This window comes from Varanus komodoensis, unplaced genomic scaffold, assembly GCF_004798865.1.
Source record: "Varanus komodoensis strain SLA01 unplaced genomic scaffold, ASM479886v1 scaffold22, whole genome shotgun sequence".
NCBI lineage: Eukaryota > Metazoa > Chordata > Lepidosauria > Squamata > Varanidae > Varanus > Varanus komodoensis.
In genome coordinates this window covers 14,915,189-14,943,138 of record NW_025335606.1, presented here as the reverse complement: position 1 = coordinate 14,943,138, position 27,950 = coordinate 14,915,189, and the positions used below count along the sequence as shown (strand labels likewise).

Sequence of the window (27,950 nt, the reverse complement as noted above, 5' to 3'; positions counted from 1 at the left end):
TACAGCTACTTCAACAAAGAGTGTTTCATCACTTGAAAGACTTAAATTTATTATGATTTAAGCTTTTGTGGGTTATAGACCAATTCAAATACACAAAATGTTATGCATTTGAAACAACAAAACCAAATGGGTGGGGAAGTTACAGACAGTGATGTCATAGGGATTTGACAATATATACACTTCCCCACTGTGTATGAACTTGAAACTCAGGATAACAAGTTACATACCTGGTGAAGTGGGCTGCAGTCCACAAAACCATGTCATGTGTTCTGAAGTTTCCACAAGATTGTGTTTGCTGCAGAAAAACAGGCTACCCCCAGGGACATCTCAGTTACTTCAGAACCATTTTATAATTCCAACACAACCTGCTGCATGCATGCTTCTATTTTAAACAACAAACATTTTTTCCTCCCAAAAAGCTGTTTTCTTTGGTAAACTACACAGAGGAAGAGAGATCTAAGGTAAGCAATATGCCAATTCCCATGTCATACATTTCTCTTAAAAGTAGTTTAGGCCTGTATCAACTTAATATTCCCTGACTGCATTTCTGCTGCCATGTCAGAGATATTTCAGTTAAGGGACCTTTTCCCTGCAGTAGCTACTATATTCCAGTAGTGAGAAGATGCAGCTTATCAAGCAAACCTTGTGAACTACCAAAAATGGTTCTCTAAGAACATATTCATCCTGCATCTCAATCACACTGGAATAAGAAGAAACTGAAGGTAGCTGCACTTAAACTTGAAATCACATTCTTGAAGCATTCCAGCAATATTATATATGGTATCAGTGACACATTCCCATAGGAATACGATTTATGTAGTTGAGCTAGGTAACAGACTATATGAAAAAGAGTTTATCTAACAATCACATTAAAGTTGTTTTAAAATAGTACTTCCAGAGGCAGGTGTTTTGGGAGGGTAAAACATTTGTTATTTATACATGATTGGCATGACTTCATTAAAAAAGAAAAAATACAAATGACTGATAAACCACTTGACAGAACTTGCCCCTAAATTGAGTTTGAGTCACTTTAAGCAGTTAAAACAACTTTTGAAGAACTCAACAGTCCAGCCTTTGAGGAATGTTGCAAGCTGAAAGTGTCTTTCAATCCTGTTAAAGGCCAACTGGATTTTTCAAGCTTAGTTTGCACTGAATTCCCCAAATCTCTTGATTCTTTTTGCCACTGACAGTGGGCCTTGCAATAGGTGTAAAATGAGAGGAGTTGATCTTTATATGAGGAAGCGTTGCCTTTAGAAGCGGTAGGGAGCTGGCAGTCACTATTCCAAAAACCTGAAGGCTTTTGAGTGAAGTGATTTCACCTAGATCACTACAATGGAAAAGGAAACTTAAATGAAAAGAGCAGGTAGCAGCAGTAAAGTGTAGTTTTCCACATTTGAAACGTAGAATGAGTAGCAGCACACCTAATACAGTAAAGTCTGTGATCCTAAGTACTCTTTCTTAAGCACCTCTGCAGTCAGTGAGATGTATATAATTAAATTTCCTTAAGGATAGCAGCCTGTTTACACAAGAGTTTAACTGAACCTTTATTTAGAATTTTGAGAATAGACAAAGTACAGAATATAAGGTCACAATTGTACCACCTATCTGTACCTGCCATGGTGATAAATTTCCACAGTACCCCAGCAGAGGTGAGATAGCGGTGTGGGACTAGAGAAGAAGTTTTTCACCTATGTGCATGATATTATCTCTACAATTAAGCATGTTTTCCTCACATCTACAAGTACATTCCTTAACAGTGATTTACTCAGAAATAGGTTCTATTGATGTTTGTTGAGGTTATAGGATTGCAGCCTGAAGGATTTCAGGAAAAAAGTGTGGATGTTAACAGGCTGGAAAATCAAAATAGCTGGTGGGGGAACAGTATACTTGTTCATGAGAACACATCTGGTTTGCTACAATGCTGCTTATCACTATCAGGTGAGCCCAGGAGTAAAGTATGAAGACAAAAGGGACAAAACATATGAGGGCCTGCCTGAAAAATGGGAAACCTGAAGACTTGAAAAGCCACAATGGATCCTATTTCTGGTTCCACAGGAGAACCCAGAGGTGTTTTTGACATAATGGAATAACCTTTCTTCTGTTACTTGAGGGCTGGTGCAAAGTATCTTCTTATTCTCATGCACATTAATAAAGACCATCACATGGCAGATCCACAGAGAAGTGGAAAAGAAAGATCTGGGTGTCAGTAGATTAACATCACTTGGTGAGCAATACCAGAAGTCTCCATAATAATTACTAAACATCTTTAACCACTAGTACTATTAATGAGTCACATCAATCTGCAATAGTTCACTTTTGAAATATACTGAACAACTGCATATTGATTCAAAAGGAGTGTTGTAATTGTGCTGAAGAGTGCAGGAAAAATAAACTATAGAAATAGGCTTGGAATAGCAAATTTTTACTTACAGTAAGGCTGCAGGAGGTATCTGATAGCATCGACTGAGACTCAAATGCTCAAGGTAAGTCAGCTGGTGAAAATACTGAAAGCACTCAGGCTTCAACATAACACTGTCACTGTAATGAAAGTATTTCAGAACTTTAGTTTCCAAATATTTAAAATGAACAGGCTATCCTGTGAATAATTCTAGAATAAACATTGAATAAACATAGCATAATCTAGTTCAAAGTACATTTATTGTCAAATTTGACTTAGGATGAAAATGGGTTTATCCAGACAGTTAAGACAAAGAAAAGGAGCTATCTCTGGTGTGATGTATTATGATGAGAAAGCACATCAAGAAAGGCAACCCCATGCATTTTATGGATGTTCTGAAGGACTGTGCTTTACACAGAAAAGGCTTTCAGGTATGACATTCCTATTTAAAATGCTAAATGGCTGTTTTGGCATGTAATGTGCACTTTGACTTAAAGTAGTATTACTGGCTTTCATCCATTCTCCTGCTTGAACTTCCAACATGATCCAAACAAGAAATGTGTGATAGCACTCTCCAATGCTTACCTTAAATCTAAATGGACTAAGCTGGAGCACCTCTGTAGTAATATTTTAACATCTGAAATGAAAAACCAAATACACTCAGTTGACCTCACGTCAATAAGCAGTCCATTTTCTACTTACAAATAAAAGCCTTTAAAGTATCGGCAGGCAACTTGCCTTTTTTCTTTGTGGTCTCTGTGCATCACACACATGGGCGACTGACCAGGTGGGGGTTGTCATCACTGCAGAACTGATGGGAGGACTGACCTCCAAGCACACCGTCCTGCCTGACGCAAACATCCAGCTGGTAATGCAGAGAAAGGTCAAAGGCATAGACCATGCAGCTCTCGTGCTGCGGAACGCTGGCCAGGAAGGCAGTAGATGTGGACTGTGCACATGTAGTGTGCTGGGGTGTGCAGGAAGGCCAATCCTCGCCATCTTGTAGGCCAGGCGGATGGGGCTGGACACCTACTTGGGGAGCCTGTGGCTGAAATGGGCCCCCCCATTTCCTGGCCTCCAAAGGAGACAAGCAGGTGATCCGAGCAGCATACAGGCTCCGTCCGAGTTTTACAGAAAGGCAAGGGCCCTGCGGACATCAGGGAGGTGCATGGCCTCTGTCAGGGTGACGGGTGGGGAAGAGGACGAGGAGGACAATGGAATGATGAAGTGACTTTAAGAATAAGTGGGGGTCCAGGTGCAGGACAACCTTAGAGGGAAAGGGAATGGGGAGTCGATCTGCAGCGCCACTAGTTCACTGGCACGGCAGGCAGTCCTGATAGTCGGTGGGAATGTAGTCTTACACAACAGGAGGTGGAGACTGAATGTAGCCATGGGCTTGGAGGACCTCTTTGTGAGGGGCTGCAGGGCCACAGAGAGGCTCCAGGAGGGAGTGTAGGGTTGAACAGGTGGGGTAATGTTCTGGAGGTCCCAGAGAAAGCAGCAAACCTGGTTGTGCCTAAGAACAGAGAGCACTTGGATGGGCAGGAGAAATGTGAGATGGCCACTGGGTGGACACTAAGGAAAGATGGGGAGAGGCCTGAAACAGGTCTGGAGGTAGGACAGGATGTGCTCGACCAAGGCATTGTGGGGATCAAGACCTTGTGAATGTGGCAAACACTCTGCAGTTCAGTAGGTAGGATCTGCAGGTGGAGGCTTCAGTGTGGCCTGGAAGATGGAGGCAACTCTGGAAGGGAGGGAGCTAAAGGTTTTTTGTCACCCTGAGACCCTCCAGGTTGTCAGATGGAGGGTCAGGTGTTGGGGTGGGGTTCTGCTGTAGTATCTTTCTGTATGGAAAGATGGGGGACGAAAGGCAGGCCACGGCTGCCTTGTCACCATGGGGTGATCAGGAAGCTGTCCCGTCCCTCTAGCTTTTGGCCTCTACTCTGGTTATCAGCAGGAACGGTGGGAAGGCACAGAGCAGGACTTCTGACCTCAGGGGGGAAGGCATCCCCCAGGGATGAAGTCCCTTGCCCTGCTCTGGAGCAGGACTGGTTGCACTTGGAGACCTGGGGAGTGGCAAGGAGGTCCACCTTGGGAGGGCCCTATTTCTCGCACTGCTTGTGAAAGACAGGTCTCCTGCTCCCACGCATGTGGAACTATGGGACACTGGTTCAGAGTATCCACCAGGGTGTAGAGATGGCCTGCAACATGGGTAGCCATTACGCTGGTGCCAGTCTTGATGCACCAGTCCCAGGTGGCAGATGCGAGGGCAGAGAGGCAGGCAGAGCAGGTCCGCCCTGATTGTTCAGACAGTACATGACAGTGGTGTTGTCTGTGGCTATCTGAATATGACATCTTCTCAGGGAGTCTTGGAAGTTGGTGAGGGCCTTGCACAATGCCAGCATCTTGGCAACGATGAAATGTAGGGGGGACTCATGAGGGCCCGAGGGGCCCGCTGTGCACATGTCAGTGCAGTGGGTACCCCAGCCTGTGTTTGAGGCATCTGTCGTGACTGTGACAGGGGTTCGGGGGGAGGAAGGGATCCAGGTGGTAAGGTTGCCGTTAGCATCCCACCAACAGAGGGACTGGCTGGCCACTGGAGGCCAGGACAGTAAGGTGGTGTGGTGGTCTTCACCCACTGCCAATGCTTCCACGCACCCAAGCTGGAGGGGTCTCATCTGGAGGGATCCAAGTTGCAGCCACCGCATGAGGCCAAGTGGCCTCCAGACTGTAGGCAGTGCAGAGTACCACAGACCTGACGGACGTGGCCAGTGAGGCGAGACACTCCTGTTAGGAAGTGCTGCCTTCTCCATTGTGGGGCGACATGTGATTGCCCCACCTACAGGGCCTTACATCTGATTCCCTTGTCTGCATTACTTACTTTGGATAAGTCCATTAGATGCTGGGCTAAGCATCCAAAGCATTGTGTTGATTTGTACTATGATGGGAAATAAAATCCCAGGGATACAGGCAGCCCATAATCCTGAAATGGAACAGATTTTGTAATTATACCTGCCAGCTGAATGGGAGGCTACTGCTTCAAGCCACATCTGATCTCACCTGTCATCAGTAGATTCTGTCTGTATCCACTGAGGTTTAGCTGTGTTAGTCTGGCAGGGATGTGATTGACTGCTGCTCTTATGTGATCAGTTGTGAAGTCACACCAGGCCAAGTTCAACTCTTCTAGCCTGTATGCAGTTTTTTAAAAAACAATTCAATTTATTTCTTGACTGGCTTACTATTTAGAAAGCATCTGAAATCTCTAGATGTGGTGCAAAATTGAAAATGTCTTGCCAGAAGGCTTTACAATCTAATCTTAAAGTTATGGCATTTTTTGTTTAGTATACTTTTGGTTCAATCTACCACTGTCATTCCAGCAGCAAAGAGCTTGTGGAAACATCATTTTCATTCTTTCATGTGTCGAATTCCACACTCTGATTCTGTTTGTGCAAACTGTTGCACAATGCATCACAACTTCTTGAAGTCTGGGCCCAATTTAAGGTGCTGGTGATGATCTATAAAGCCCTAAAGAGCTTAGGGCCTGGTTACCTGAAGGAGCGTCTCCTTCCATATGTGCCTTAAGATCTGGGGCAGAGCCCTTCCCCGGGAGCCCTCCCTGAAGGAGATTAGGACGGTGACTACCTGGAGAAGGGCCTTCTCTGCGGTTGTGCCCCGATTGTGGAATTCGCTCCCAAGAGAGGTTTGCCTGGCGCTGTCACTTGATTCTTTTTGGCGCCAGACTAAAACCTTTTTCTTTTCCCAATGCTTTAAGATCTGATTGTTTTAATGGGGGTTTTATTGCTGTTTGGAAACTTTATTAGGATGTTGTGTTTTATTTTATATTGTCTTATTCTTAAACCATCCCAAGACCACAGTAAAGGACGGTCTAGAAAAGTTTTAAATAAATAAATAAACCTTCTTCAGGTCAGGAGCTGCTTGGAGTTGTTATGCTAATTGCTCTGACAGCAACTGCTGAACCACTGCAAAGGAACCATGTCAGCGTCTGTCATCTTCCTGCTGGTACAGGCTTTCCCGACCTAAAGCCCTCCAAATGCGTTTGACTGCAGTTCTCCTAACTCCCAGCCAGCGTGGCCACTGCGATGCAAGACATGCGAGGGCACCAGGCTGGGGCGGACTGCCCTCACGGAACACCGGGTGTAACCCAGTTAAAACAACAACACCTGGGGCCAGCCATAGAGCTGGACATTCAGACCTGGCAAGAAAGAGTTCCCTACACAGTATGCAATTAATTGGTGGGGTTTGTTGCCACAAGCTGTGATGCTGCCCACTGGGGAACCAAAAGGAGATTTCATAAATGCATGCAGGGTGGATTTATCAACAATTGTCTCTGCATGTAGAGATGACAGATATATGCCTGTCAGTAACAGCTGCCACAGGGCAACAGGTAGGGGCAGCTGCTGCGTTCATGCCCTCCTCACCGGGTCCCCCAAAGCTCTTGGCTAGCCGGTGTGCAAAAACCGAATCAGGATCGAAAGGATTCCTTGATAGGGCAAATCAGAAGATGATTGACCCAGGTATTCCAAATGTCAGAAGTCCCACCCCGGTTTTAGCCTACAGGGAAAAGAGAATGGGATCTGGATTAGAGTGATGTGATCTTGTAGTCTTAGTTGGAGTGGAATGTCTGTAACAGCTGACTAGGAATGAAGAAGCTGAAGGAACAGCAATCTGTATTTGAAGAAATACCGCATAGGTACCAGTCAGTGCATAAAACTTTCAAATTAACCCCAAGTCTCCATCAATTCTGTCTGCCTGGTGATGTTTTTTGTTCTTTTCATTCCTGCAGGCACCTGTGTCCCAGTCTGGTACACATTCACTGGGAATTCCTTTTGGTGCATAATATTCAGTTTATGGTTCAGCAGGACTATGCTAGAGTGAAAATAGAAACAGAACACACCAAGTGTTCAAACCTATGCATGTTTAGACAGGAAAAAAGGCCTACAGTTGTATGTGTGTCTAACTGGGGAATGCTAGGAGTCGAAGGACATTTTTTCTGTCTAAACATACCCCAAGTGGCACACCTGTCTCTCACAGAAATCTCTGTACCTGCTTAGCATTTCTGCTTTCAGATACAGCACCAGTGCCAAATTCAAAGTTGCTCCCTCCCCTACATTTATTTTTTATTTATTTATTTAGACCATTTCTATGCCGCCCCATTCGCATGAGATTTCATTACCTGGAACAGCTGTCCAGCATCATCTCCAAAGATTCTGCAGAGAACCCAGAACAGCCTGAGAGGTTTAGTCGCACTAATCTGGAGTTCTGCGCTGTATTTCTGAAAGGGGTAGGGGGTGGGGTGGAACAGACATAAAGCATCCAAACACTTCCAGGTTAAAATGCCTGGGCATAAAGCAGTTATCTGAATGTGTGCAAAGTCTTGTTAGTTTAAACCAGAGTGAGGAAACCTGTGCCCCTGCGCCCCTCCGTATGTTGTTGGACTACAGCACCTTCCAATCCTGGCCATTGTCCATGGTGGTTGATGAGAACTGGAATTCAGCAACATCTGGAGGACCACATACTCCTGGCCCATGGTGTCAACTGCTTTGTGAGAGGCGTAATATGATGAAAGGGCACCGTTACAATTAATAACCATGCAGCCCAATTTCAGACCAACTGCAGTTTTTAAACCATTTTTATGGGAAGTTCCATGTAAATCACATTGCAGTGGTCTAAATGGCAAGTTAAATTACACTATATACTACTTTATAGTTTTCCTGCCATACTTCCTCTTATGAAAAACCAAGGGTGACTTACAAGATTCTCCTCTTCTCCATTTTATCCTCAGAACAACCCTGTGAAGTAGGTTAGGCTGAGAATCTATGACTAGCCCAAAATCACCCAGTGAACTTCCTGGTGAGTGGGGACTAGAACCCAGTTCTGTTAAATCCCAGTCCAACACTCTAACTCTCATGCCACACTGGCCCAACTAACAGAGTGGTTAAGAGGACATGACTGGGACTCGGGTAATCTGGGTTCTAGTTCCCACTCAGCCATGGAGCCATCTGAGTAACTTTGGGTCAGTCATATACTCTCAGCCCAACCTACCTCACAGGGTTGTTGTTGCAGGGATAAGATGGAGAGCAGGGAGAATGATATAAGTCACTTTGAGTTTGTTAAAAAAGAAAAATGGTGGAATATAAATCTAATAAATAAGTAATAGATACATGGTATCTTGCTATGGCTGGCTCAGGCTCAGTGCTAGATTAAACTAATATAATCGAAGAGCCAGTTAGTACACAAGCAATGGTCAAAAGTAGTTTTATCAGGCAAGAGGGGGAGTTCTAAAAGAATGATCTGAAGAGAGCTGAGTCCAGCACAGAGAAAGAGACACAACATGCAGGTCAAGAAACAAAGCCAAGCAAGGATGCAAGGTCAGGAGCAGAGAGGTTTAATCACAGAGGAAGCTCAGCAGTACAGGACACTGAAGCCGGTACAGAATGTTATGTCTGTAATAATGACAAGACTGTTATTGCAGGTTTGTATTCCCAGAGCCCTCCCTGACCTCAGCTGCAGGTCATTACAGGCCTTGCTCCCAAGCAGATGCCCTCCATTTGAACACTTCTCCTTAAAGGAACCCTACTGGCCTGCCATTCAAGATGATGATGCTCTTGGGGACAACGTAGTCTCTCAGACTCTGTGACAGAGGCAGAACTTGCTGTTGGTCATTTCTAGGAGCTCCACCTCCTTGGTGGAAGAGAATTCCTCCAGTGGCAGCGTAAGAGATAGATGATGGAATAGATTCATTAATTTATGTCCTGTGGGTTTGTCTGCAGTCTTGTCAAGGCATCTGTTAATCCTTGCATCCCTGAACTGCCCTCAAATTCTGAAAGCACAGATTTAAATTTGGTGAGGTCTTGTGTAGAATATTACAGAATCTGGAGCAACTCACTTAATTATGTCATCAGAAAGCACAAGTCCTTCCAAGCTGAGGTTCTGCAGTTGCTGGCACCTGCCAAGAATACACTGAAGATCTGCAACTTTTATTGTACAATTGGACAGATCCATATGTTGCACCTGAAGAGGTCTACAAAGAAAAAGGAAGATAAAGAAAGGGAAATTTAAGTAAGAATACAATAAAAAACAGTAAAAATGTTTAAACATTCAAGAAACCTATCTTAAATTGGAACACATCAAGATTTATTATTTATTATTATTTTAACATATGTAAACTATTGCTTTAGCTCTTCAGGGCTCTCTGAGTGATCTACAATCCAAAACAAATATTAACATATGATAAAAATGCACATAATAAAAATTCATAAAGTAAAATACAATATATTCTGATAGATAACTACAGTAGTCCCCTGAAATTCGTGGGGGTTGTGTTTCTAGAGCACCCGCGAATTGTGAAAAACCGCGAATTTTGAATGTGGTACAGGTTCATTGCCAGAAGCCTTAGAACAGGGGTCTTCAACTTTTTGAACAGGGGGACAGCTGAAATGTGCCAGCGATGGGCGCAGGCCGCCAAGGTGGTACGGGTGGGCGGGCACACGCAGCGAGGCAGGGGCAGGTGCACACAGAGATCATTTTCTCTGAGCAAGTCCAAATCGATCTCCTTGCAAGCAAGCTGCCGCACGAGAAAAATTCCACAAAAGACTGAGGCCGCAAACGCTGAACCGTGACTTCACAGGGGTATACTGTACAGCAGTTGATAAAAACAAACATGATAAAGATCATGTAGAAAGCATCTGTGTTAGCATTTAATATGCTAACAATGCAACCCATAGAATACTTCAGAGCCCCAGCCCTATCCTTGAAAACATGCTCCAAGATCATTGCTGGAACTCCAACCCGGAACTCCCTTCCCAGCTCTCACAGCTGATGAGAAAAGACCTGCACCAGCTGCCAACCCAGAGTCACAATAGCAACCTTGGAGAAGGTCTTTTTTGGGCAGGGAGAGGAGGAGAGAGTCTTTGCTAGGACATGTGGTTCCCTGGCAGCACCTCAGCTGCCTCTCCTCACACTCCAGGGCACCACACTTAACTTGTCGACATCACCCAGTTAAATGGACAGGAAGAGAACACAGGATGCCCACAATCCTGAGTTCAGGGTTATGGGCAGCCACACGGGACTGTGCCCTAAAGTGGCTTCATTTACTTACTGAGGTCCAGGCTACATATGCAACAGAGGAAGGTGGCAACGTCCTTCCGGCAACAGCAGAGTGAGCAAATCCACTTTGGAATGCATTGCATATGTGAAATGTTATTAGTATATTAACTTGAGAAATAAAAACATTTTTCCTTTCTGAATTTTCCCAGGCCTTCATCTCTTTGGATGTGCACCATATTTTAAACGCTTTCCCTGCAGAGAAAAACTTCCTGCAAATAAAAAGTGATACACTCAGAGGTTCTGGCTGAGCCAAATGTGATCCCCACCTGAAGTTGCCAGGAAACCAGCAAATGGTCAAGGGCAGGGGGTGTGGTTATCCTGGGAAGGCCAGAGAGGGAGCTCAGGCCAGATGTTCCAACTTATGCATTGCAAGTGCAATTCCCAATGTTTATTATTATTATTATTATTATTATTATTATTATTATTATTATTACATTTCTATGCCGCCCCTTGCCGAAACCTCGGGGCGGCTTACAACATGATAAAATACATTGAAATAGTAATAGTATTTAGTGTTTCCATCTAAAATGAGCTCAGTTCCCAGTCCACTGGTACATTCAGTGCCTTGAAGAAGAATTCACCCACTTTTCACTTTTTGTTGTGTTACAACCTGGAACTGAAATGGATTTAATTTGCATTGTTACCACTTGATGCATGCAGGATACTCAGCACAGTGAAAGTGCAAATTATTTTTATTGTGGCAGAAAGCTAACAAAAAAAAAAAACCTGGCATTTGCTGGTTATGTAAGTATTCCCTGCAAGTCAATGCTTCATAAAAGAACCTTTGGCTGCAATTACAAATGGAAGTCTTCTTGAGTAAGAGTCTGTCAGCTTTGTGCACCTTTATCCTGCAGCGTTTGCCCCTCTGTCCTGGCAAAACTGCTCCAGCAATGTCAGGTTGGATGGGGACCAACTTCTGGTGAACGGCAACTTTTGAGGCTTGTCGCAGATTCTCAGTCAGACTGAGGTCTTTGACTGGGCCTTAGCAACAGACTGAGTCAGAGCAGGCCTTCTGGGCCATCTAGTCTGACCCCCCGGCTCCACTCAGACATATAGGTTTGGTTTCTAAACTACTGTGTGTTTAGAGTCACTCTCCTGCTGAAAGCTCCCAGGTCCCTTGTATCCCGAAACAGGGTTTCCACTGGAACGTCCCTGTATTTGCCCTCATCCATCCTGTTGTCAGTCCTGACCAGCTTCCCAGTCCCTGCCAAGGAAAAGCATCTCCATACCATAATGCTACCACCCCCATGCAACAAAGGGAGATGAATACTTATGCAACCAACAAGTGCCAGTTTGTTTTGGTTTACCTAACTTTTGTGTCTTAATAAAAATATTTTGCAGCTTCGCAGCATTGAGTATCCTGTATATACATAGCAAAAGCCAATTAAATGGGTTTCCATTTCAGGTTGTGACACAACAAAATGCAAAAAAGTCAAAGCAGGGACAATAACTTCTGTAAGGTGCTGCATTGCCTTTCTTTCTTCTTTCTTTGCAGCTTACCCAAAAGTAGCATGGGCCTGGATGAAAGTAGGAATGATACTGGAAAGAAAGGGAAGGGACCTTCATTGCAGAACAGAATTACCTGTTTGTTTTAAACAAAGGATTCCCAATGGAGGACCTTGGACAACGGAAGGCAATTATACCCAAGGGTAACAACTGGCCAATCACTCCAGGAAGAAGAATTTTCCCTGCAAGATCAAGAGTCTGCCAGAGTGACTCGTCAACCCTAAAAGGAGAAAATCAGTCATGTGGTTAGCAAATACACCAAAAGCTGAAGCAGAAATGAGACTGTTGGCTGGCTGGTTTTTACAAAGCAATCCAATGCACGCTTATACAGGCAGAAGTTCCATCATGTACTGCTGCCTAGTAGGCCTGCTTAGAGAGTGTGACCCCCACACAGAGTCTACAGGGCTACAGGGATCTTCACATTCCCAGGTCCGGGGGCAGAATCAGAGTCCCAGCTTATGGGCCTGGGCACCCACACTTAGATCCACCTACAGCTGGCTTGGAAAGAACCATACCGCCTATTTCTTCAAGGTAGAAAAAGTGACTTCTGGAAAGGGGGCATTCTATGATTGCAATGGAAGGGTATGAGGTATCCTGTGAGCACCAGCCTCCTTCCCTCTGCCTCCAAAGCACTGCAGCTGGATAGCCAAAATTGAGAGACTGGCAGAGTGGGAGGCTCAGGAAAGCAGAGATCACCTCTGTCACTTCCTTCAATTACAGAGGAAGCTCACAAGCATAATGGACACAACTCACTGGGGCTGCAACCTAATCTTGGTTGCAGATACAACTGTCCATGGGAAATTAGGGAAGACAATTGTTCTCAGGGAAATAGATCATATCTTGTTCATGATGACCATAACTCTGGCTGAGAAATGGAAAAATCTCTTTGTGGGATGCGTGTTCGCTTGCTTATCTATCATCCAGTTTAAGGGCAGAATGGAGCGATGATGCTAACTCCATTCATGATGAACTAGGCATCCTGCTATAACCTGTGAATCAAGATTTGCAAGACTTATCTTTGAAGCCTCACCATAACACACCCAACAAAGCAAATCTGTGTGGATGGAACATTACAAAACCTGCACAAATGCTAAATAAGACCCAAACTATCAAGCCACCATTAAGCAGAAAAGCTGGTCCTAGATCATCTATATATAAATCCATTTTAGAAATGAACAGTCTTACGAAAGTCGATGCCATCTCCGGCAAACCTGCGAAACTTTTAGCAGATCAATCAGGGGCAGATATGAAAAGATTCCAAGCAGCAGTTCATCAGGCAAGGCATCCCAAGATATACCTGGAAAAGAAGCAGAGCTTTACTCTATGTGTAAAGTATTAACTTCATTCCGTTCCCTTGTGAATAGTGTATATTACTGTTATGACAACTTTTCAACTGAGACATTTCAGTTTCAAACTACACAAGCTCTGAAACATCTAATTCCTCATTTACTATTTTTTATAAACATTTAAAGCAGTTTCTTAATAGGAAATTGTAATTTTTAATTATTTCCCCCAGATTGTTGTAAAGTGTTGTGTTTACATAGATGCATAATCCAACAAAATGGGAACCTTATAATTAGGCCACCAAAAAGCAACGGGGCAAACAAACATTATTCACAGACTGGACACATTTTAGACACTGTCCTCCATCATCAGCCGCCGCCTCGATTTAAATCTGCTGTCTAGATTTAGCACTAGGCCGGGCAGAAGCTTGGGGCCCCAAAAGGAATCCGCACAGGAGCCCCAGCCTCCTCTCCCCTTGCACCTCAGCTTGCCGCTTCAGTTTGGCGCAATTCTATTCACACCAGCTGCAAAGGGACAGGGCAGGGACTTGGCATTAAGACTGCAGGACCTCAGAGCTGGAGCTCTGAAAAATCCACCCCCCCCCCCGACATAACACTGGAAGACCAAACTATTGCACCCTTAAATAATTATTTGGAAATGTTGCCTTTTTATTTTAAAAATTGTTGTAAACCACTTTAAGAATGGTTTTTACCGTAGGTAAACAAAGAACAGATAATGATAATAGGTCACTAAACTCCTGCCTGCTTATAAAAATATAAACATTCTTAAAATAGAAAAATAGGACATCAATAAGACTTGAGTTTATACAACAGAACAATGGATATCTAAGTTTCCAGTTTTTATGAATTAAAAAGAATCATTTCTCCCTTATAAACAATGAGAAGTAGCAGCATACAGGTATCTTCCAAATACACAATCCCAAGCTTTACAAGTACGGCTACCATCATCTTGAATCCTACTGAGAGGTCTTGCAACACTCCTTTTTCAGGTGCTGGTTGTCTGAAAAGGCAATTGGAGCACTCAAAAGCCAGGCAACTGGGTTTCCCCTGTTCATCTTCTTAAAGGGGACACAGCAGTACTTGTTCAGCGAAGGTTTGGAGTGCTTCTGTTCCCAGAGGAGAAATTGTACCCACACTTTTCAAACCATGACATCAGGTTGCCATTTTAAGAGCTTTTCTCCAAAATGGTCTCTGTCCACTCATTCAGGCATGAGGGTGGCAGTCTTTTCAGTGCAGACATTACCAGCTAGGGCATGGCTTTCCCAGAAAGGTTTGCCTGACTTCTCATCAGTAGTTATGAAGGGCAAAATCCTATGCATGTTTAGACCAAAGCAAGCCCTACAACTCCCCGAATCCCCCAGGCAGCATAGCTGGATGTGGAAGGCTGCAAGTTAATAAAACTTCTATTCTCTCGAAATATGTAGGGTGCTCCCTAAGCTACTTTTTACCATGCAGCTTGTTTAATTCCGAATAATAGTTCTAGTCTTTTGTTGCTATTGCATTTGCAATTGTTTTACTATTGTGCCCTTAGGACCTGTATTGATGAAATAAGCAGCAATACAAGCACCAAGACTTTACTTTGGATCCCATGTATTTTGGAGGTAGAGCAGCAGTCTATTCCAGCAAGCACTGACACCACAATACTGTAGACGTGTCTACTAAATGAAGTTTTGGGGAGTTTAAAGAGGTTCATATTCAGGTAAGTGGGTACAGGACTGCAGCTGAAAGTAGGCTTTCACTGAGCTTAAGGGAGGAAAGTTTAGCCTGGACAAATGGCATACACTGGCCATAGTAACTAGAATACATCTGTGTATGTAGAGGGAGTGGGACTGATTATGTTCAGGCTATCTTCGAAGAGAGGGGATAAGCTAGAAATGGACACAAAGCCTTCTACAGAGAGTAAAGAAGCCCAAGCTGAAAAGTTGAAAAATTATGTTATTTATTTTTCCATTTATATCCTGCTTTTTCCTACAAAGGGCTCAAGGCAGCTTACATCTCCTCCTCCATCTTATCCCCACAACAACCCTGTGAGGTAGGTTGGGCTGAGAGTCTGTGACTGGCCCAAACTCACCCAGCTGGCTCCATGGCTGAGCGGGGACTAGAACCCAGATCGTCTGAGTCCCAGTCCCATGCTCTTAACCACTACACCACACTGGCTCTCATTCATAATTCATAAATTAATGAATTTATCAAAATTAATGAATTTATCTAGCAAACTTTCGACTTACCCTAAGTGAGGATTTGCACTTCTGCATGAAAACATGATTGAACTATCAGCAGAAACACTCACTCTGCACCATTAAGTTAGTTCCTGCTATTGCAATAGCAAGCCAAACACCATCAGTAATATCTTTGTAATTACTAGTTGGCTTCAGGATGCAATTTTGAATGTGGTTTGCAGCTTTTACCTGTTGCTGTCTCTCGAAGGGACCTGGGTCGGCGGGCAATCACAAACTCTGCATCCTTCACTTTTGCTTGTTTCAGAGGTGGGCCCACACACGTTAGCTGCTCCTGAGGGGTGTTTTCACTGCCTAGCTTATCTTTAAGGGCAGACACCCCCATGCCAGAGAGCAATTCTGAAGTCTTGCTGGGATGCCATCCCCATGTGAAACCCACGCTGACATTGCTGCCTGAATCTGGGATTTCCTGGAGATGTTTCCTGCAAAGAAAGAAAAGCCCAACAGTTGCAGTTTTAATATGCTATCCATGGTCGCTCTTCAGCAAACATGTCAAGAGACAGAAGAATCATAGAATACCAGAGTTGGAAAGGGGCCATGAAGGCCATAGGTTCCAACCCCCCTGTTGTTGCCGGACACCATGTTACACCATCCCACTCAGATGACTGTCCAGTTTCTTTTTGAATGTCTCCAGTGTGGCAGAATTCACCACTTCTCTGGGCAGCTGGTTGCACATATCGTATTGCTCTGACAGTGAGGAAGCTTTTCCTGATATCTAGCCTGAATCTGGGTTGCCACAACTTGAATTGATTATTTTGTGTCCTGCACTCTAGTATCAGCAAGAAGAGATCTTGACCTTCCTCATTGTGACAGCCTTTGAGGTACTTACAGAGGGATATCATGTCCCCCCTCAGCCTTTTCTTCTCAAGGCTGAGCATGCACAGTTCTCTCAGTTTTTCCTCATAGGGCAGTGTTTCCAGACCCTGGATCATTTTTGTTGCTCTCCTCTGGACCCTTTCTGATTTTTCTGCATCTTTCTTAAATCTTGGTGACACAGTATTCCAGATGAGGTCTGACTAGTGAGGAGCATAGAGGAACTATTTCTTTTATAGAAGAACAATAAAAGAAGTGGCCATAAACATATAGTCTGAAGTGGCAGTTCTAAAAATGACTCAGAAGAGAGATGTGGTGTTCTCCAGAAAATAACTGAAGGCCAGTGGTCACTCTTTCCAGCCATGAGCATACATGACTATGCTGGACCTCCTTGCTGGAAGCCTGGTTGTACTCACACCTTCATTAGTACACCCTTGAATCAGACCCTTCCAGAAAGCTGCTACATGGCTAAGTCCATTGCCCACCTTAGTATGCCGAGCACTGCCCCAGCATGGACAAATCCAGACCATTTTGCTAGTGGGGGAAGCAAAGAAACAGGATTGTTAATTTCTTCCATGGGTCCCAGGCAGCCTAAAAAGGCAAAGCCCTATCAGACAACCTGCTCACCAGTGCCTTGCCACACACAGAATGAATATGGGACAAGATGATGATTCAAACTGCTATACTGGCTTTCGAGGGGGAAAATGCCCTCCTGTCCTCTGGTAACCAGTCTGGTTTCACAGACCTGCCAGATGGCAGGGTGCAGAGGCAAGACTACAGGCTTTGCCTCCGGACCAGCCAATCCCTAGCATCACATAGCAGGGATGCTGGCTACACTGGAGCAACTTTTCCCAACTTGGGGTCCTACAGATGCTTTGGACTACAACTCCTAGCATTGTTGAACACTGGCCATGCTGGCTGGGGATGATGGGAGCTGAAGCCCAACACATCCCTAATGGACTGCTAGACAGACCAATAGTTTGGCTCTGGAAAAAGGAATATTAGCATTATACTGAACCAGACAACTGGTCCATCCAGCCCATCACTGACACTGGCTGACAGTGGCTCTCCAGGGACTTAGGGAGTAATTTTCCAGCCCTGCCTGCAGATGCCATGAATTGAACCTAGAAACTTGTTCATGTTGGGCAGTAGGTCTGGATGTGTATGTGTAAGGACACATGGATGAGTCAGTCTATTTCCTTCCATGCTGGAGGTAACATAACAACATTCAACATGTCTCCACGATGTTGTCCATGTGTGCAGCTAAATGACATCTTGCTTTATTCAGAAAATGGATGCTCTAAACCCACAAGGACAAAGGGTTTTTGCATTCCACCACAGTATGTTCTAATGCGGTACAAGCATACACAAACCAGATGAATGAATCCACTGATCAGTTTGCCACATGTGCATTTTCAACCGGTCTGAAAGAATGCAAACAAGAAACACACACAGAACAGCCGCACATGAAGCTGACTTTTGGTACAACTGCAAATTTGCTCAGTTTGCCATGCTGTGGCTCCCCCTCTCAGTAGGTGCAAGCTCACAAAGAGGAGGAATTCTGCAGAGCGCCCGGCAGCTGCCCACCCGTTTCAACATGTATGCATTTGCTTGATGGTGCAGGTGACAAGCCTGGAAACATCACTAGTATGAATGCATGGCAAATGACTTTGGAGGGGGTAAGCGCGTGCACAGGGTTGCAGCCTTCTCTCTTTTCAGCTGAACTGCTGCCCCCGCCTGAAGCCTTTAATGAGAAGAACCTTAGTACAAGTAAATGCGCGCGGCAATCCCGGAGCACGCTTTAGGCGGGATCCGCTTTCCGCCAGTATTTTTTCCCAACCACATCGCCTTGGCTCTGTTTTTACCTGTGCATGGCTGTCGAACAAGATGATGCATTGAGAGCTGGGACCCCCGATCTCTCGGCTTTCCCGGCTCCCACGTCTCGCCTTGCCTCCCCGCAGGAGCAAACCCAACGAAAGTCGCCACCGCGCCTCCGCGCACTCAACAAGAGAGGCTCGCGCGCTCAATCAGCCCGGGCTAACGTTCTCTCAGCTCTCGCAAGGGTTTCTGGGAGCTGTAGTTAAGGTCGGAAAAGTTTTGTTCTTTTTTTCAAGGCGCAATCCTACACTTAGCTAGCCGGAGGGGGAAAAAAATCCTGCAATTCCCAGCATTCTCCAGCCGGCCATGCTGGTTTGGGAAAGTTGGAAATTGCAGGGCTTTTTTTCTAAGTATGCACAGTGTCTCATCCTTAATTTAATTTTCCTCTTAACAGTTTTATTGGAGGTTTGAAGAACCATTAGCAAATATTAATACCAATGATTTCTCATATACTAATTCTAGGTTATTATGGCTGGTTCATCGATTCCCGTGCAGTTTAATGTTCAGCTTTATATTACATTCTATTTTTGTATTGCATTTTACATTTTTAATCATTTTATGAGATTTTAGTTTAAATGTTTGTAGTCTGTCCCAAGAACATTCGTTTCTGGGGCGGATTAGAAATGTAAAAAAATGCATCCCTTTTCCCCAACAAGGCATGTCGTCCATAAAAATTGATCTGCTATATAGATTTTTTTTTAATTTTGGCAACTTTAATTCTATTCAGTTTAAAATAAGAACTAAGAGAACAATTCCATGCATACCTACTTCAAAGTTACACTAAGTTTAATATTTAATATTGTTAACAAAAGGCACTATCTGATGCAAGTCTACACAGAAAAAGCTCAACTGCTAGAATGCTAGTATTTGTAAGACTTTTTTTCTGTTAAAGTTGCATAGATGGCACCCAAAATATATTATTTGTTTTTTGTTATAATACATCCCAAAATGCAATACAACTAATACAACACAATGGGAATTACTCCCAGGGAAGGGTTGATCCCCAGGATAGAGAACACAGAACCCTCCAGAAGTTGTTGGGACTCCGATCCTTGTCCCAGAGAGTCTGGTGTAGTGATTAGGTGCTGGACTGCACCTTGGTCTACTCAGCCGTGAATTTCACTGATTCTCAGACTAACCTAACTCACAAGGGAGGATAAAATGGAGAGCAGAAAGATCATGTGGGCCACCTTGTTTCTTCCTTACAAGAAACAGAATATAATAATGATAATACTAATAATCCATAATTTTAAAATCCCTGACCAGTGTGTGCACGGTGATGGGAACTGGAATCCATCAACACTTTGGAAGGCCTAACGTTTATTATCTTCTCTATTTTGCCCAACAGTAAAAGTCCCCCTGGCGATTAACAATCTCCTGCGCCCTCTTTAGGATCTTAGTTTTAACACTGCACTAGCCAAGAGAGATTCTTAGCCCAAAGCAAACGATTGACCAGTCTTTGGCAATGACTTCTGGGTGTTGTAGTGCAGAGGAGGACGCACACGCAGGAGGCGAAAGCCGCTAACGCAATGGCTTCTGGATATTGCAGTCCTGTATGAAGGCAGAAGGATGAGGTTTTGCGGGTTGTACTAGCCTGGCGGAGGTCGGTTGACTTCTTTTTACCCACAGTCCCTCACGCTCCAGAGGAGGAGGAGCCGGAGCCGAGCCGGAGCCGGGTCTGGGTGACGACGGCGCGTGATTGGGCGAAGCAGGAAATGTCCGGCGCGCCCGCGGCCGTGTTGGCAGCCGGCTTCGTTCCTTCCTTGTCGAGAGCCGGGCCGCTGCCTGAGCCGTGGAGGACCGTGGGACGGCGCTTGAGGGGGTCCCGCTGAGGCGCGGCGTCGTTGCTTGGGGGCGCGGAAGGGCGCCGGGCCCTGCAGCGGTTCTAGCCGAGAGAGGCGGGCGGGCAGCCAGGCAAGCAGGCGGACCGAGAGAGGATGGAGCGAGCAGAGGCCTGGCCGCGTCAGCGCTGAGTAAGTTCCGAGGGGAGAATCGCAGCTGTTGCCCCCTGCTTCGCTTCAGGGCACGGTCCGCACAGGCAGCAGAGTTAGGGGCGACGGTGGGCACGGTTTTGAAGGCGCCGCTTGATTTTAGAAAGCGAACAAACTCCCACGATGAGCGCTTGGTTTTCCCCCGCTGGTGTACTACGTCTTTAAGAGGAGGGATTAAGCATGATAGCCACTGATGAACACTCTATGCATATTTAGACATGCTGGCTTCAAAATGCGGGAAGTTGTAGGACTTTTTTCTGTCTAAACATGCATAGAATTGTGTCCTTACACTGGCATCCTTGGAGCTGGTACAGTCTACGGAGCCACCACGGGATTCCACCGCTTCATTCAACGATTTGCTTGAGGGAGGTGTGCAACATCCTTAGGTGAAATTCTGGCCTCTACCACTGCAGATTCTAGGGATGAGGTGGGAAGACATGGAATGGGATTGTTTCTTCCCAGGTAAAAACCACTGTTGTCTCACACTATTCCTGACTAGTAAACTAGTATATCAAGGAAGAAATGCTCTAAATGGGGTCCTGTAGATAAAGGGTGTTTTTTTTAAAGTGTTTAAATAAATAGATAAATGCATTTGGATTTGAAAAGAAGAGATTCTGGTACAGAGTGTGAAGAGGAATAGTGGAACTGGTGAATTATAAATGTTCAACAGTGGCATCTATTCTTCACACTTTTTAATACTTTGCTGAAGATCAAGGGAATTTGAAGAGCATCTTCCAAAAGGTAAACTGGGGGCAGGACCAGAAATGGATTTGAAATATATATTTTTTATTTAGCACACTTATACCTTGCTCTAAGTTACTTGGAAGAAGAGCATGACAAATGTGGTAGAAATGAACTGAAAAACATAAAACATTTCTAGTATTCATGAAAAACAATAAAATTCAGTCAATATAATTTCTGCTGAAAAAAGTATTTTTCCCTAGAAGAACCGTAAATAGAATTCAGTACTGTATTTTTCGCTCTATAAGACACACCTGACCATAAGACGCACCTAGTTTTTAGAGGAGGAAAACAAGAAAATATTCTGAATCAAATGGTTCACTAAACTATTTAATAAACTGTAACAGAATACAGTAATACCGTATTTCAACTTTGTAAAGTGAACAGCAGTCAACAGTGGCATTAAGAACCATCATCACTGTCATTAACAAAAGAGAGACTTTAAAGTTCGAGTACTCTTCTAGTTTTCGTTGAACCCATAGAACTCATCATCACTAGAGTCAGAATTTATGAAGCTCTGTTGCTCACAATCACTGACATCACTTTCTTAGTCAGTAGTGGAATTATTGAAGGAATCCACAATCTACATCAGTTATACAAGCGCTGCTGCAGACAATTCAATAACAAATCTAAAAAAGCCAGTAATGTCCACACTGCCCTACTAGTAAATAATAGAAAAAAACTTCTGACAAAAAATGAGATATTGTACGGTAAATCAAACACACAGCGGACCAAGTAGCCTTTGAAGAATGAACTTCATACACGAAAGTAATGCTGTTCAAATATCCACTGATCCTAAAAAAAAAGTGTCTCATTAACTAACTGATAACTGACCCATGGAAAGCTTCCTGATAATCACAGGCACATTCCCCATCACTTCCCCATGGGCTTCATTAAAAGATGGGTTGCCATTTGAAAACACACACCGACATGTGATTAACAGCTCTCACCTGTGCTGGAAGAGGGGGGCAGAGCAGGGCGTGCCGAGTGCGTGCCGGCCAGGTGGTGCCACGTGGTGCAGGTGGCTGGCAGCGTCCTGGGTGTCGGGCACACACATTTGCTCTATAAGACTCACAGACATTTCCCCTTACTTTTGAGGGGGAAAAAAGTGCGTCTTACAGAGCGAAAAATATGGTAATTTCATGGGAAGACAAATACCAAACTAAGTAAATAACTTTTTAACTTCTCAATAATGAGAGAGAAGTGCATATTTTTGTGCTGTTATTGGCTTGCTGTGATTTGTAATGCAAGACTTGCGTAATATTTTGCCATGGCTTTTAATACTCCTTATCTAAAGCACCTGAGTTGCTTTATATTTTATGACTGGCATTCAAAGTAACATTTGAGAACTGTATTTTTGCTATATGGGAAATAAAGGCAGAAAGTGCATAGTAGGCTGGCATGGACTGAGGACCAATGAACTATCTAGTTTAGAAAAACTAGTTGAATTTTTAAAAGGTTTTAAAATTGAACTGCAGACCTCTGTGATGCTCTTCATTCCACTCAGTTTCAAATGTGACAGACTGGCTGTTTGATAAACTGCCTTAACATTCACAAAAAGCCCCATAACATTCACAGAAAGCTTGCTTCATTGGAACTGGGCCAAGTGTCATGAGCTCTTAGGGGAAAGAGCTGCTATTCTGTTACGGGGAAGAAAACCCTTGCTACATGTATCTAGATGCTCTTAGAATTATAGTCAATATGTCTATTACAAATGACACTACAGGATTCAATTAAATCTTTCTATTTATTATAGCTATGACTCTCTTCTAAATGAGCTATACATCCTGGTTGGAGTCAGTAAACAATTATGAGTGGTGCAGCTTTGGGCATTGAGATAATTGTTGTCTTCTTTCTGGCATTAATCATACTACATCGGTATGGAGACTTCAAAAAACAACACAAGCTTGTGCTTGTAGCAACACTACTAGCTTGGCATCTTTGTTTTCTCATAATCTTTATATTGCCTTTGGATGTCACAACGGTAAGGAATTTCATTTTTATGTTTTTCCTTTTTTGTAGCAGTTAATTGTGCATAAATGCCTCAGACAGGAGTGGTTAGGGTGGGTTTTTTTCTTTTTTTATTAAATAAGCAGTGAAGAGTATCTTATTAAACAATGGAAAAGTTGCATCAAAATTTTGATATTCGTAATAGCCTGGTGTAAGCCAGAAATATCAGAAATGGTTTAAATAATAATAATAAATTCAGACCTTCACCGCATGCCATTGTTTTGCCTAAAAGAAAAGTGAGAATTCCATTAATTCCATTTTGATTGTTTGCAACCTCCTTGCCATGTAGGGGTTTTCCACAGCATGGCTGCTGCTTATTTGGACCAGACAAGGCCAGCTCTGAGCATCTTATCTCAAGAGCTAATGCTCTATCCAGTTATTTATTTATTTATCACCAATGTATCTATACATAAGTAGCAAAAATTATGTGTTATGGTAAAGACATTAATTTACTTGAATTTATGATTAAAATATATATTGAAGTCAATAAATTGATAGGTGCCTTTATTTTGTTCTCTAAAACTATGTTACTTTTTTCTAATTGCTGCCTTTTTTAGACTATATACAATCAATGTAAACACGATATAAATGAATCATATGCTGCCCCCCCCACCAATAATGGATCACCACAATACCAACAATATGCAAGTTCCACTCCAAGGTATGATTAGTCTTCTTTCTAAACAGTGCATTCTCAGTGAGTTGTGGAAGTTGAAAGCCCACAGCAATCTAAGAATAACAAAAAAATGAATATTAAATTTAAAAGGATACATTTAGGTACTGTGCATCTCTAATGGGAGGAGTTGGACAGTTTACATGTTTAAAAACTGAGAGAAAACAAAGGTATGTGCTCTTTCTACTTGTTCATCTAGCAAATGTTTATCCCAAATAGGCTATTTAAGTTCTTTCTATCACAAATGCCCTGTAAACCCTTTTTATTTTCCTAATGTTTTAAGATTTGATTGATTTAATACAGGTTTACTATTGATTGGAATTTTTTATTAGGATGCTATGTTTTATTTTATTTTGTCTTATTGTTAAACTGTTCCAAGACCACAGTAAGGGACAGTCTAGAAAAGTTTTAAATAATAATAAATACTAAGCATGTGCCAGCTGCCATTCTGAATATATGGGACACAACATCTTGTGCAGTATGAACCCAGACAGTGTGGGTTATATGGGGGGTGTTAAACAACCTTTACATAATCCTTGAACAATGTATGGGTTATTAAATAAGTGACAGTGGGACGCAGTGATCATGTGAACCACGTCATTGTCTTCACAGTATGCAAGGCCTTGGACACATTGGGCCAGTTTGCATAGAACATTGGCAGATCCTGAGTTAATTACACTACATTTTGCTCTGGTGTGATCCACTTTCAATACACAGCTTCCAGTCTGCCCACAGATGATTGCATTTAACCCTTGGATTATGTGGGTTAAAAGAACCCAGAGTTAACCTAAAAATTAATTACATGTTAACTTTGGGTGATTCATAGTTGGTCAATGAGTATGGCCTGCTGCTGCCCTGCTGATTCTGTTGCATAAGAAGCCTGCTCATGCACAGTCACCACTGAATCTTGCCATTGGGTAGTGTAATGCATGAACAATTCAAAGTTTTTGATTTGCACAGCAAAAGAGAATCTGTGATAGAGCTGATTGGAGGCTGCACAGTAATCTGCTCATAGTAAGCAGTCATTGTTAATTAATTTATTATTTAATTAGCGCCATGATTTGTTACTGTTATGTGCAGACTGGATCATTGAAGCTCATTTATATTACTTGCTCATACCATTTGATTGTTGAGAAACCAGAGCAGACCTTGGCTCGTTTGAGCTGTAAGATGATAATATATGTTCTAGGAAATGTCTAAGTAGGCTGGCAGGATAATTTATTTCTTGATTCATAGTTGGTTTTTCCCCTTGTTTTTTCCTGAGATAAAGATCCAGTTCATGTGGGTTAATTATGTTTTGGCATTTGACTGTAATCTGCCTCAAGCCAATTTAGTGAATATAAGTTTACATAAATTAATAATAAATATTGTGTATCAAATAGCAGCCACTTTTGTATATGCAAGCTCCTAATTTGAGGTTTTTGTGTGTTATGTGAATCTGTATATCTTGGTTTGTTTGTGAGGTAAATAACCCAAAGCTAACCTATAATTAGTAGTTAAATTAACTTTGGGTAGTTTAGTGCACAAGCAACTCAAAGTGTCGAAATTTATACATCATGCACCAAGCTACTATTGGGCCAACAGGCAAAGCTGTAGTAATTTGGGAGTTAGTCAATCCATGATTTGCTGTCATTAAATGTGAACAAGCCCTCTATCAGGAATTCTTTTGTCATTACCAATGACTGTGATTTTGTGTAAAAATTTTACTCCCATGACTTTACAAGACTGGAAATGTAGCATCTTTGTAAAGTCAGAACAATTCAGAAGTTATGCTTTATAATGCACTTCTAGAAGGATGGCAATTTGTGTTTGGATATCATCCTGCTATTCCAAGCCATCATTTTAACATTATGTAACCAATTTGATTTGCTTTCATGACTTTGAGATACAGAGCATTAAACTATTTATTTATAAATAAGCTCCCCATTTTTTATGTAGGAGCAAAGAGCTTCAGTGGCTTCAAGGCAAGAATACATAGCTTATGCAGTATATTTTATGGGTTTTTCCCCTTCATTTATGTTCCACTGGAACAAAGAAGATTCTTTTTCCCTATGGTATTACAATCTTACAGATCCTTTCTCTGAGCATAAGGTGATGCTGTAGCTGTGGTTATATGTTTCATTAAGTGTACTCTGAGAAAGCTTGCCTTGTAACAGATGAGGTTTATCTCAGTCTCAGAACTGATTTGGCTTTGGTAAAGCTTTCTTCTCAGTAAAGGTCTTTTGGGTACACTATGTCTAATGTGGAGCACTGTACTCCCATTGCATGCACAACATAGTGACTGGGTTTGCAAGAGTCCATTGTGAGTAACTAGCCATTACTGGTTATTGTGTCTTCCAAACCCCGATTTCTTCCCGTAGGGTAGCTTCTATTTTGGCAGCAAGCCACCGTCACAACACATGGCTTGTTCTTAAATCCATAATCGGCTGTTATGTCATTCAAACCTGGGAGAACAGTTTCATCATGGGTTGTAGGGATCGGCTAGTGAACTTCTCAACAAGAATGGCAAAAGCTCTTTTCATTCTTTGTGATCTCACCCTTGCAGCCACTGGGTGATAGCGCTGCCTCTCCACCAATGCTCAAGCAGTACTTTGGAGCAAGCACTACATGTTTGCTATGTTTATTTATTTATTGGTCCCAGAAAATTGTGCAAATGTGCCTGTTTTCAAGGTATTTGTTTGTTTATTTTGATGGGGCCCAGTGGCCAATGTGTGTCTTTGGTCAATTCCCTTGTATGTATAAGCTGTCCAAGGTAGCAGTGGAATAGGTATCCTAGATGGAAACTGATGGTAGGCTGATTTGCCCAAAAAGATGCATCAGAAGGGCCAGAGGACCAGTCATTGCTGTAATCCTTGTGCTTTTAAGTGCAGAACTAACCATTATCAGTATCTGCTGCATTTTAACACTTACGTATCTTAATCATCAGCTAGTCCAAAAAGGGGGTGGGGAACATTTGCTTCCTTTGTTTCCATGTCTTCTTTGGGAACAGTTACTGCTTAAAGAATTTGGAGCAGTCACCACTGGTGCACAAATCTACCTTCCACTTAGTCTTCTGCCCTTAAATTGGCTCATATTTCCCCTTTACTTTTCCATACATTAAATTTGCATAATTTCTGTATTGTATTTGTTTGAATACTCATTAACTGCAGCAGCCAGTACTCCTAGAATGGCAGGCTTTATATCTCCCATTTCCGGAGTGGCTAGAGAGCCAGAGAAGGCATTGAGAAGTGTCAGTTCAACACTTAAAAGCAAGAGCAGTACAATGTTATGTGGGCAATACTGTCCCGCTTTCTTTTGGTGCACCTAGTTTTGTCACTTTCTCCCCCTATTTTGGTGCTTTTCAATTGTCAGTTGAACCACAGCACCTGAGCACGAATTTACCTAGATACAATCTCACTTTGTCCTTTTCCATGTGTACTACTACTTTACTTGTTCCCATTGACAGCTGAAACGAAGAAGGAAGTTGAACCGGCAATGCAACACATGTTGGACAACTATAAGCACACTTACAAAAGACATACAATTACAAATGTATGATTACCTGAGGCCAAAATATTCTTAAACATACAATCCTAATTGTGCATTTTTGAGGTTTCCCTTCTCCCACACTAAAAATGCCCAGCACTAAAGAAAAAAAAATAGTAGTAAGACCAGGGAGGGGATGACAAGATGGATTCTTCCACGAAGGGTAGTGAAGTACTGACTGGGGACTGGGAGTGAGAGGAGAACAAGCCGCAATGAGTCCTTATCTTATTGTCAGTGCACTGTTGGATGCACAGCTCATTGGCAGGATGACTTAGCATGATGCACCAGTGCGCATTTGCACATCATGACAAGCCAGAATGTGGTTTTTGCATTGAATGAACTAATCCACCCTAACAGACCATGGTTTGTCAATTGCAAACAACCCATAAAGAGAATTCATGATTTATTATTGGGTTGTGAATTGTGTGTTACTAGTAATCATTAGCATTTGTTCTTGCAGCTGTGTTACAGCAACCTATAATGCAGCAACAGCACCCAGTTTAGTGACAACACACACTCACCCTTTTCTTTGGCTTAACTTATTGTATGTGAGAAGCTAGTGAATGTGTGGCATGGCCAGGCTGTTCAAATAGATATTGGGTATTCATACATATACAGGTGATGTGCCTACGTATTTTGTCATATTATATGGTGTTCACAGTGGACAGTGTGCTTGTACCCCAATACTTGTTTGTATATGCAGAATTTCTAGATAGAGACTGTAAACTTGCTGAGCTAGTAGCAAAC

General features: G+C 42.9%; 2 protein-coding genes across 4 annotated transcripts in view; one reads left to right on the top strand and one right to left on the bottom strand.

Moving 5' to 3' along the window:
• Nucleotides 1-28: 28 nt before the first annotated feature.
• Nucleotides 29-18,404, bottom strand: SKP2 (S-phase kinase associated protein 2). The gene is made up of 10 exons (XM_044431249.1): nucleotides 18,251-18,404; nucleotides 15,744-15,994; nucleotides 13,217-13,328; nucleotides 12,108-12,251; nucleotides 9,306-9,440; nucleotides 7,593-7,691; nucleotides 5,459-5,586; nucleotides 2,984-3,035; nucleotides 2,431-2,538; nucleotides 29-1,327 (listed from the first exon to the last, which is right to left on the bottom strand). Exons 1-10 carry the CDS (start codon nucleotides 18,256-18,258, stop codon nucleotides 1,114-1,116), a joined length of 1,251 nt encoding a protein of 416 aa, XP_044287184.1. The 5' UTR covers nucleotides 18,259-18,404; the 3' UTR covers nucleotides 29-1,113.
• A 1,552-nt stretch (nucleotides 18,405-19,956) lies between these two features.
• LMBRD2 (LMBR1 domain containing 2) overlaps nucleotides 19,957-27,950 on the top strand; it is a 35,502-nt gene continuing 27,508 nt past the window's right edge. For all 3 annotated transcript variants that reach the window (XM_044431183.1, XM_044431182.1, XM_044431184.1), the window contains exons 1-3: nucleotides 19,957-20,236; nucleotides 22,752-22,979; nucleotides 23,563-23,666. In XM_044431183.1, the coding sequence (XP_044287118.1) occupies nucleotides 22,806-22,979; nucleotides 23,563-23,666 (278 nt within the window). In that variant the 5' untranslated portion in view covers nucleotides 19,957-20,236; nucleotides 22,752-22,805. The remainder of the gene's footprint in view (nucleotides 20,237-22,751; nucleotides 22,980-23,562; nucleotides 23,667-27,950) is intronic.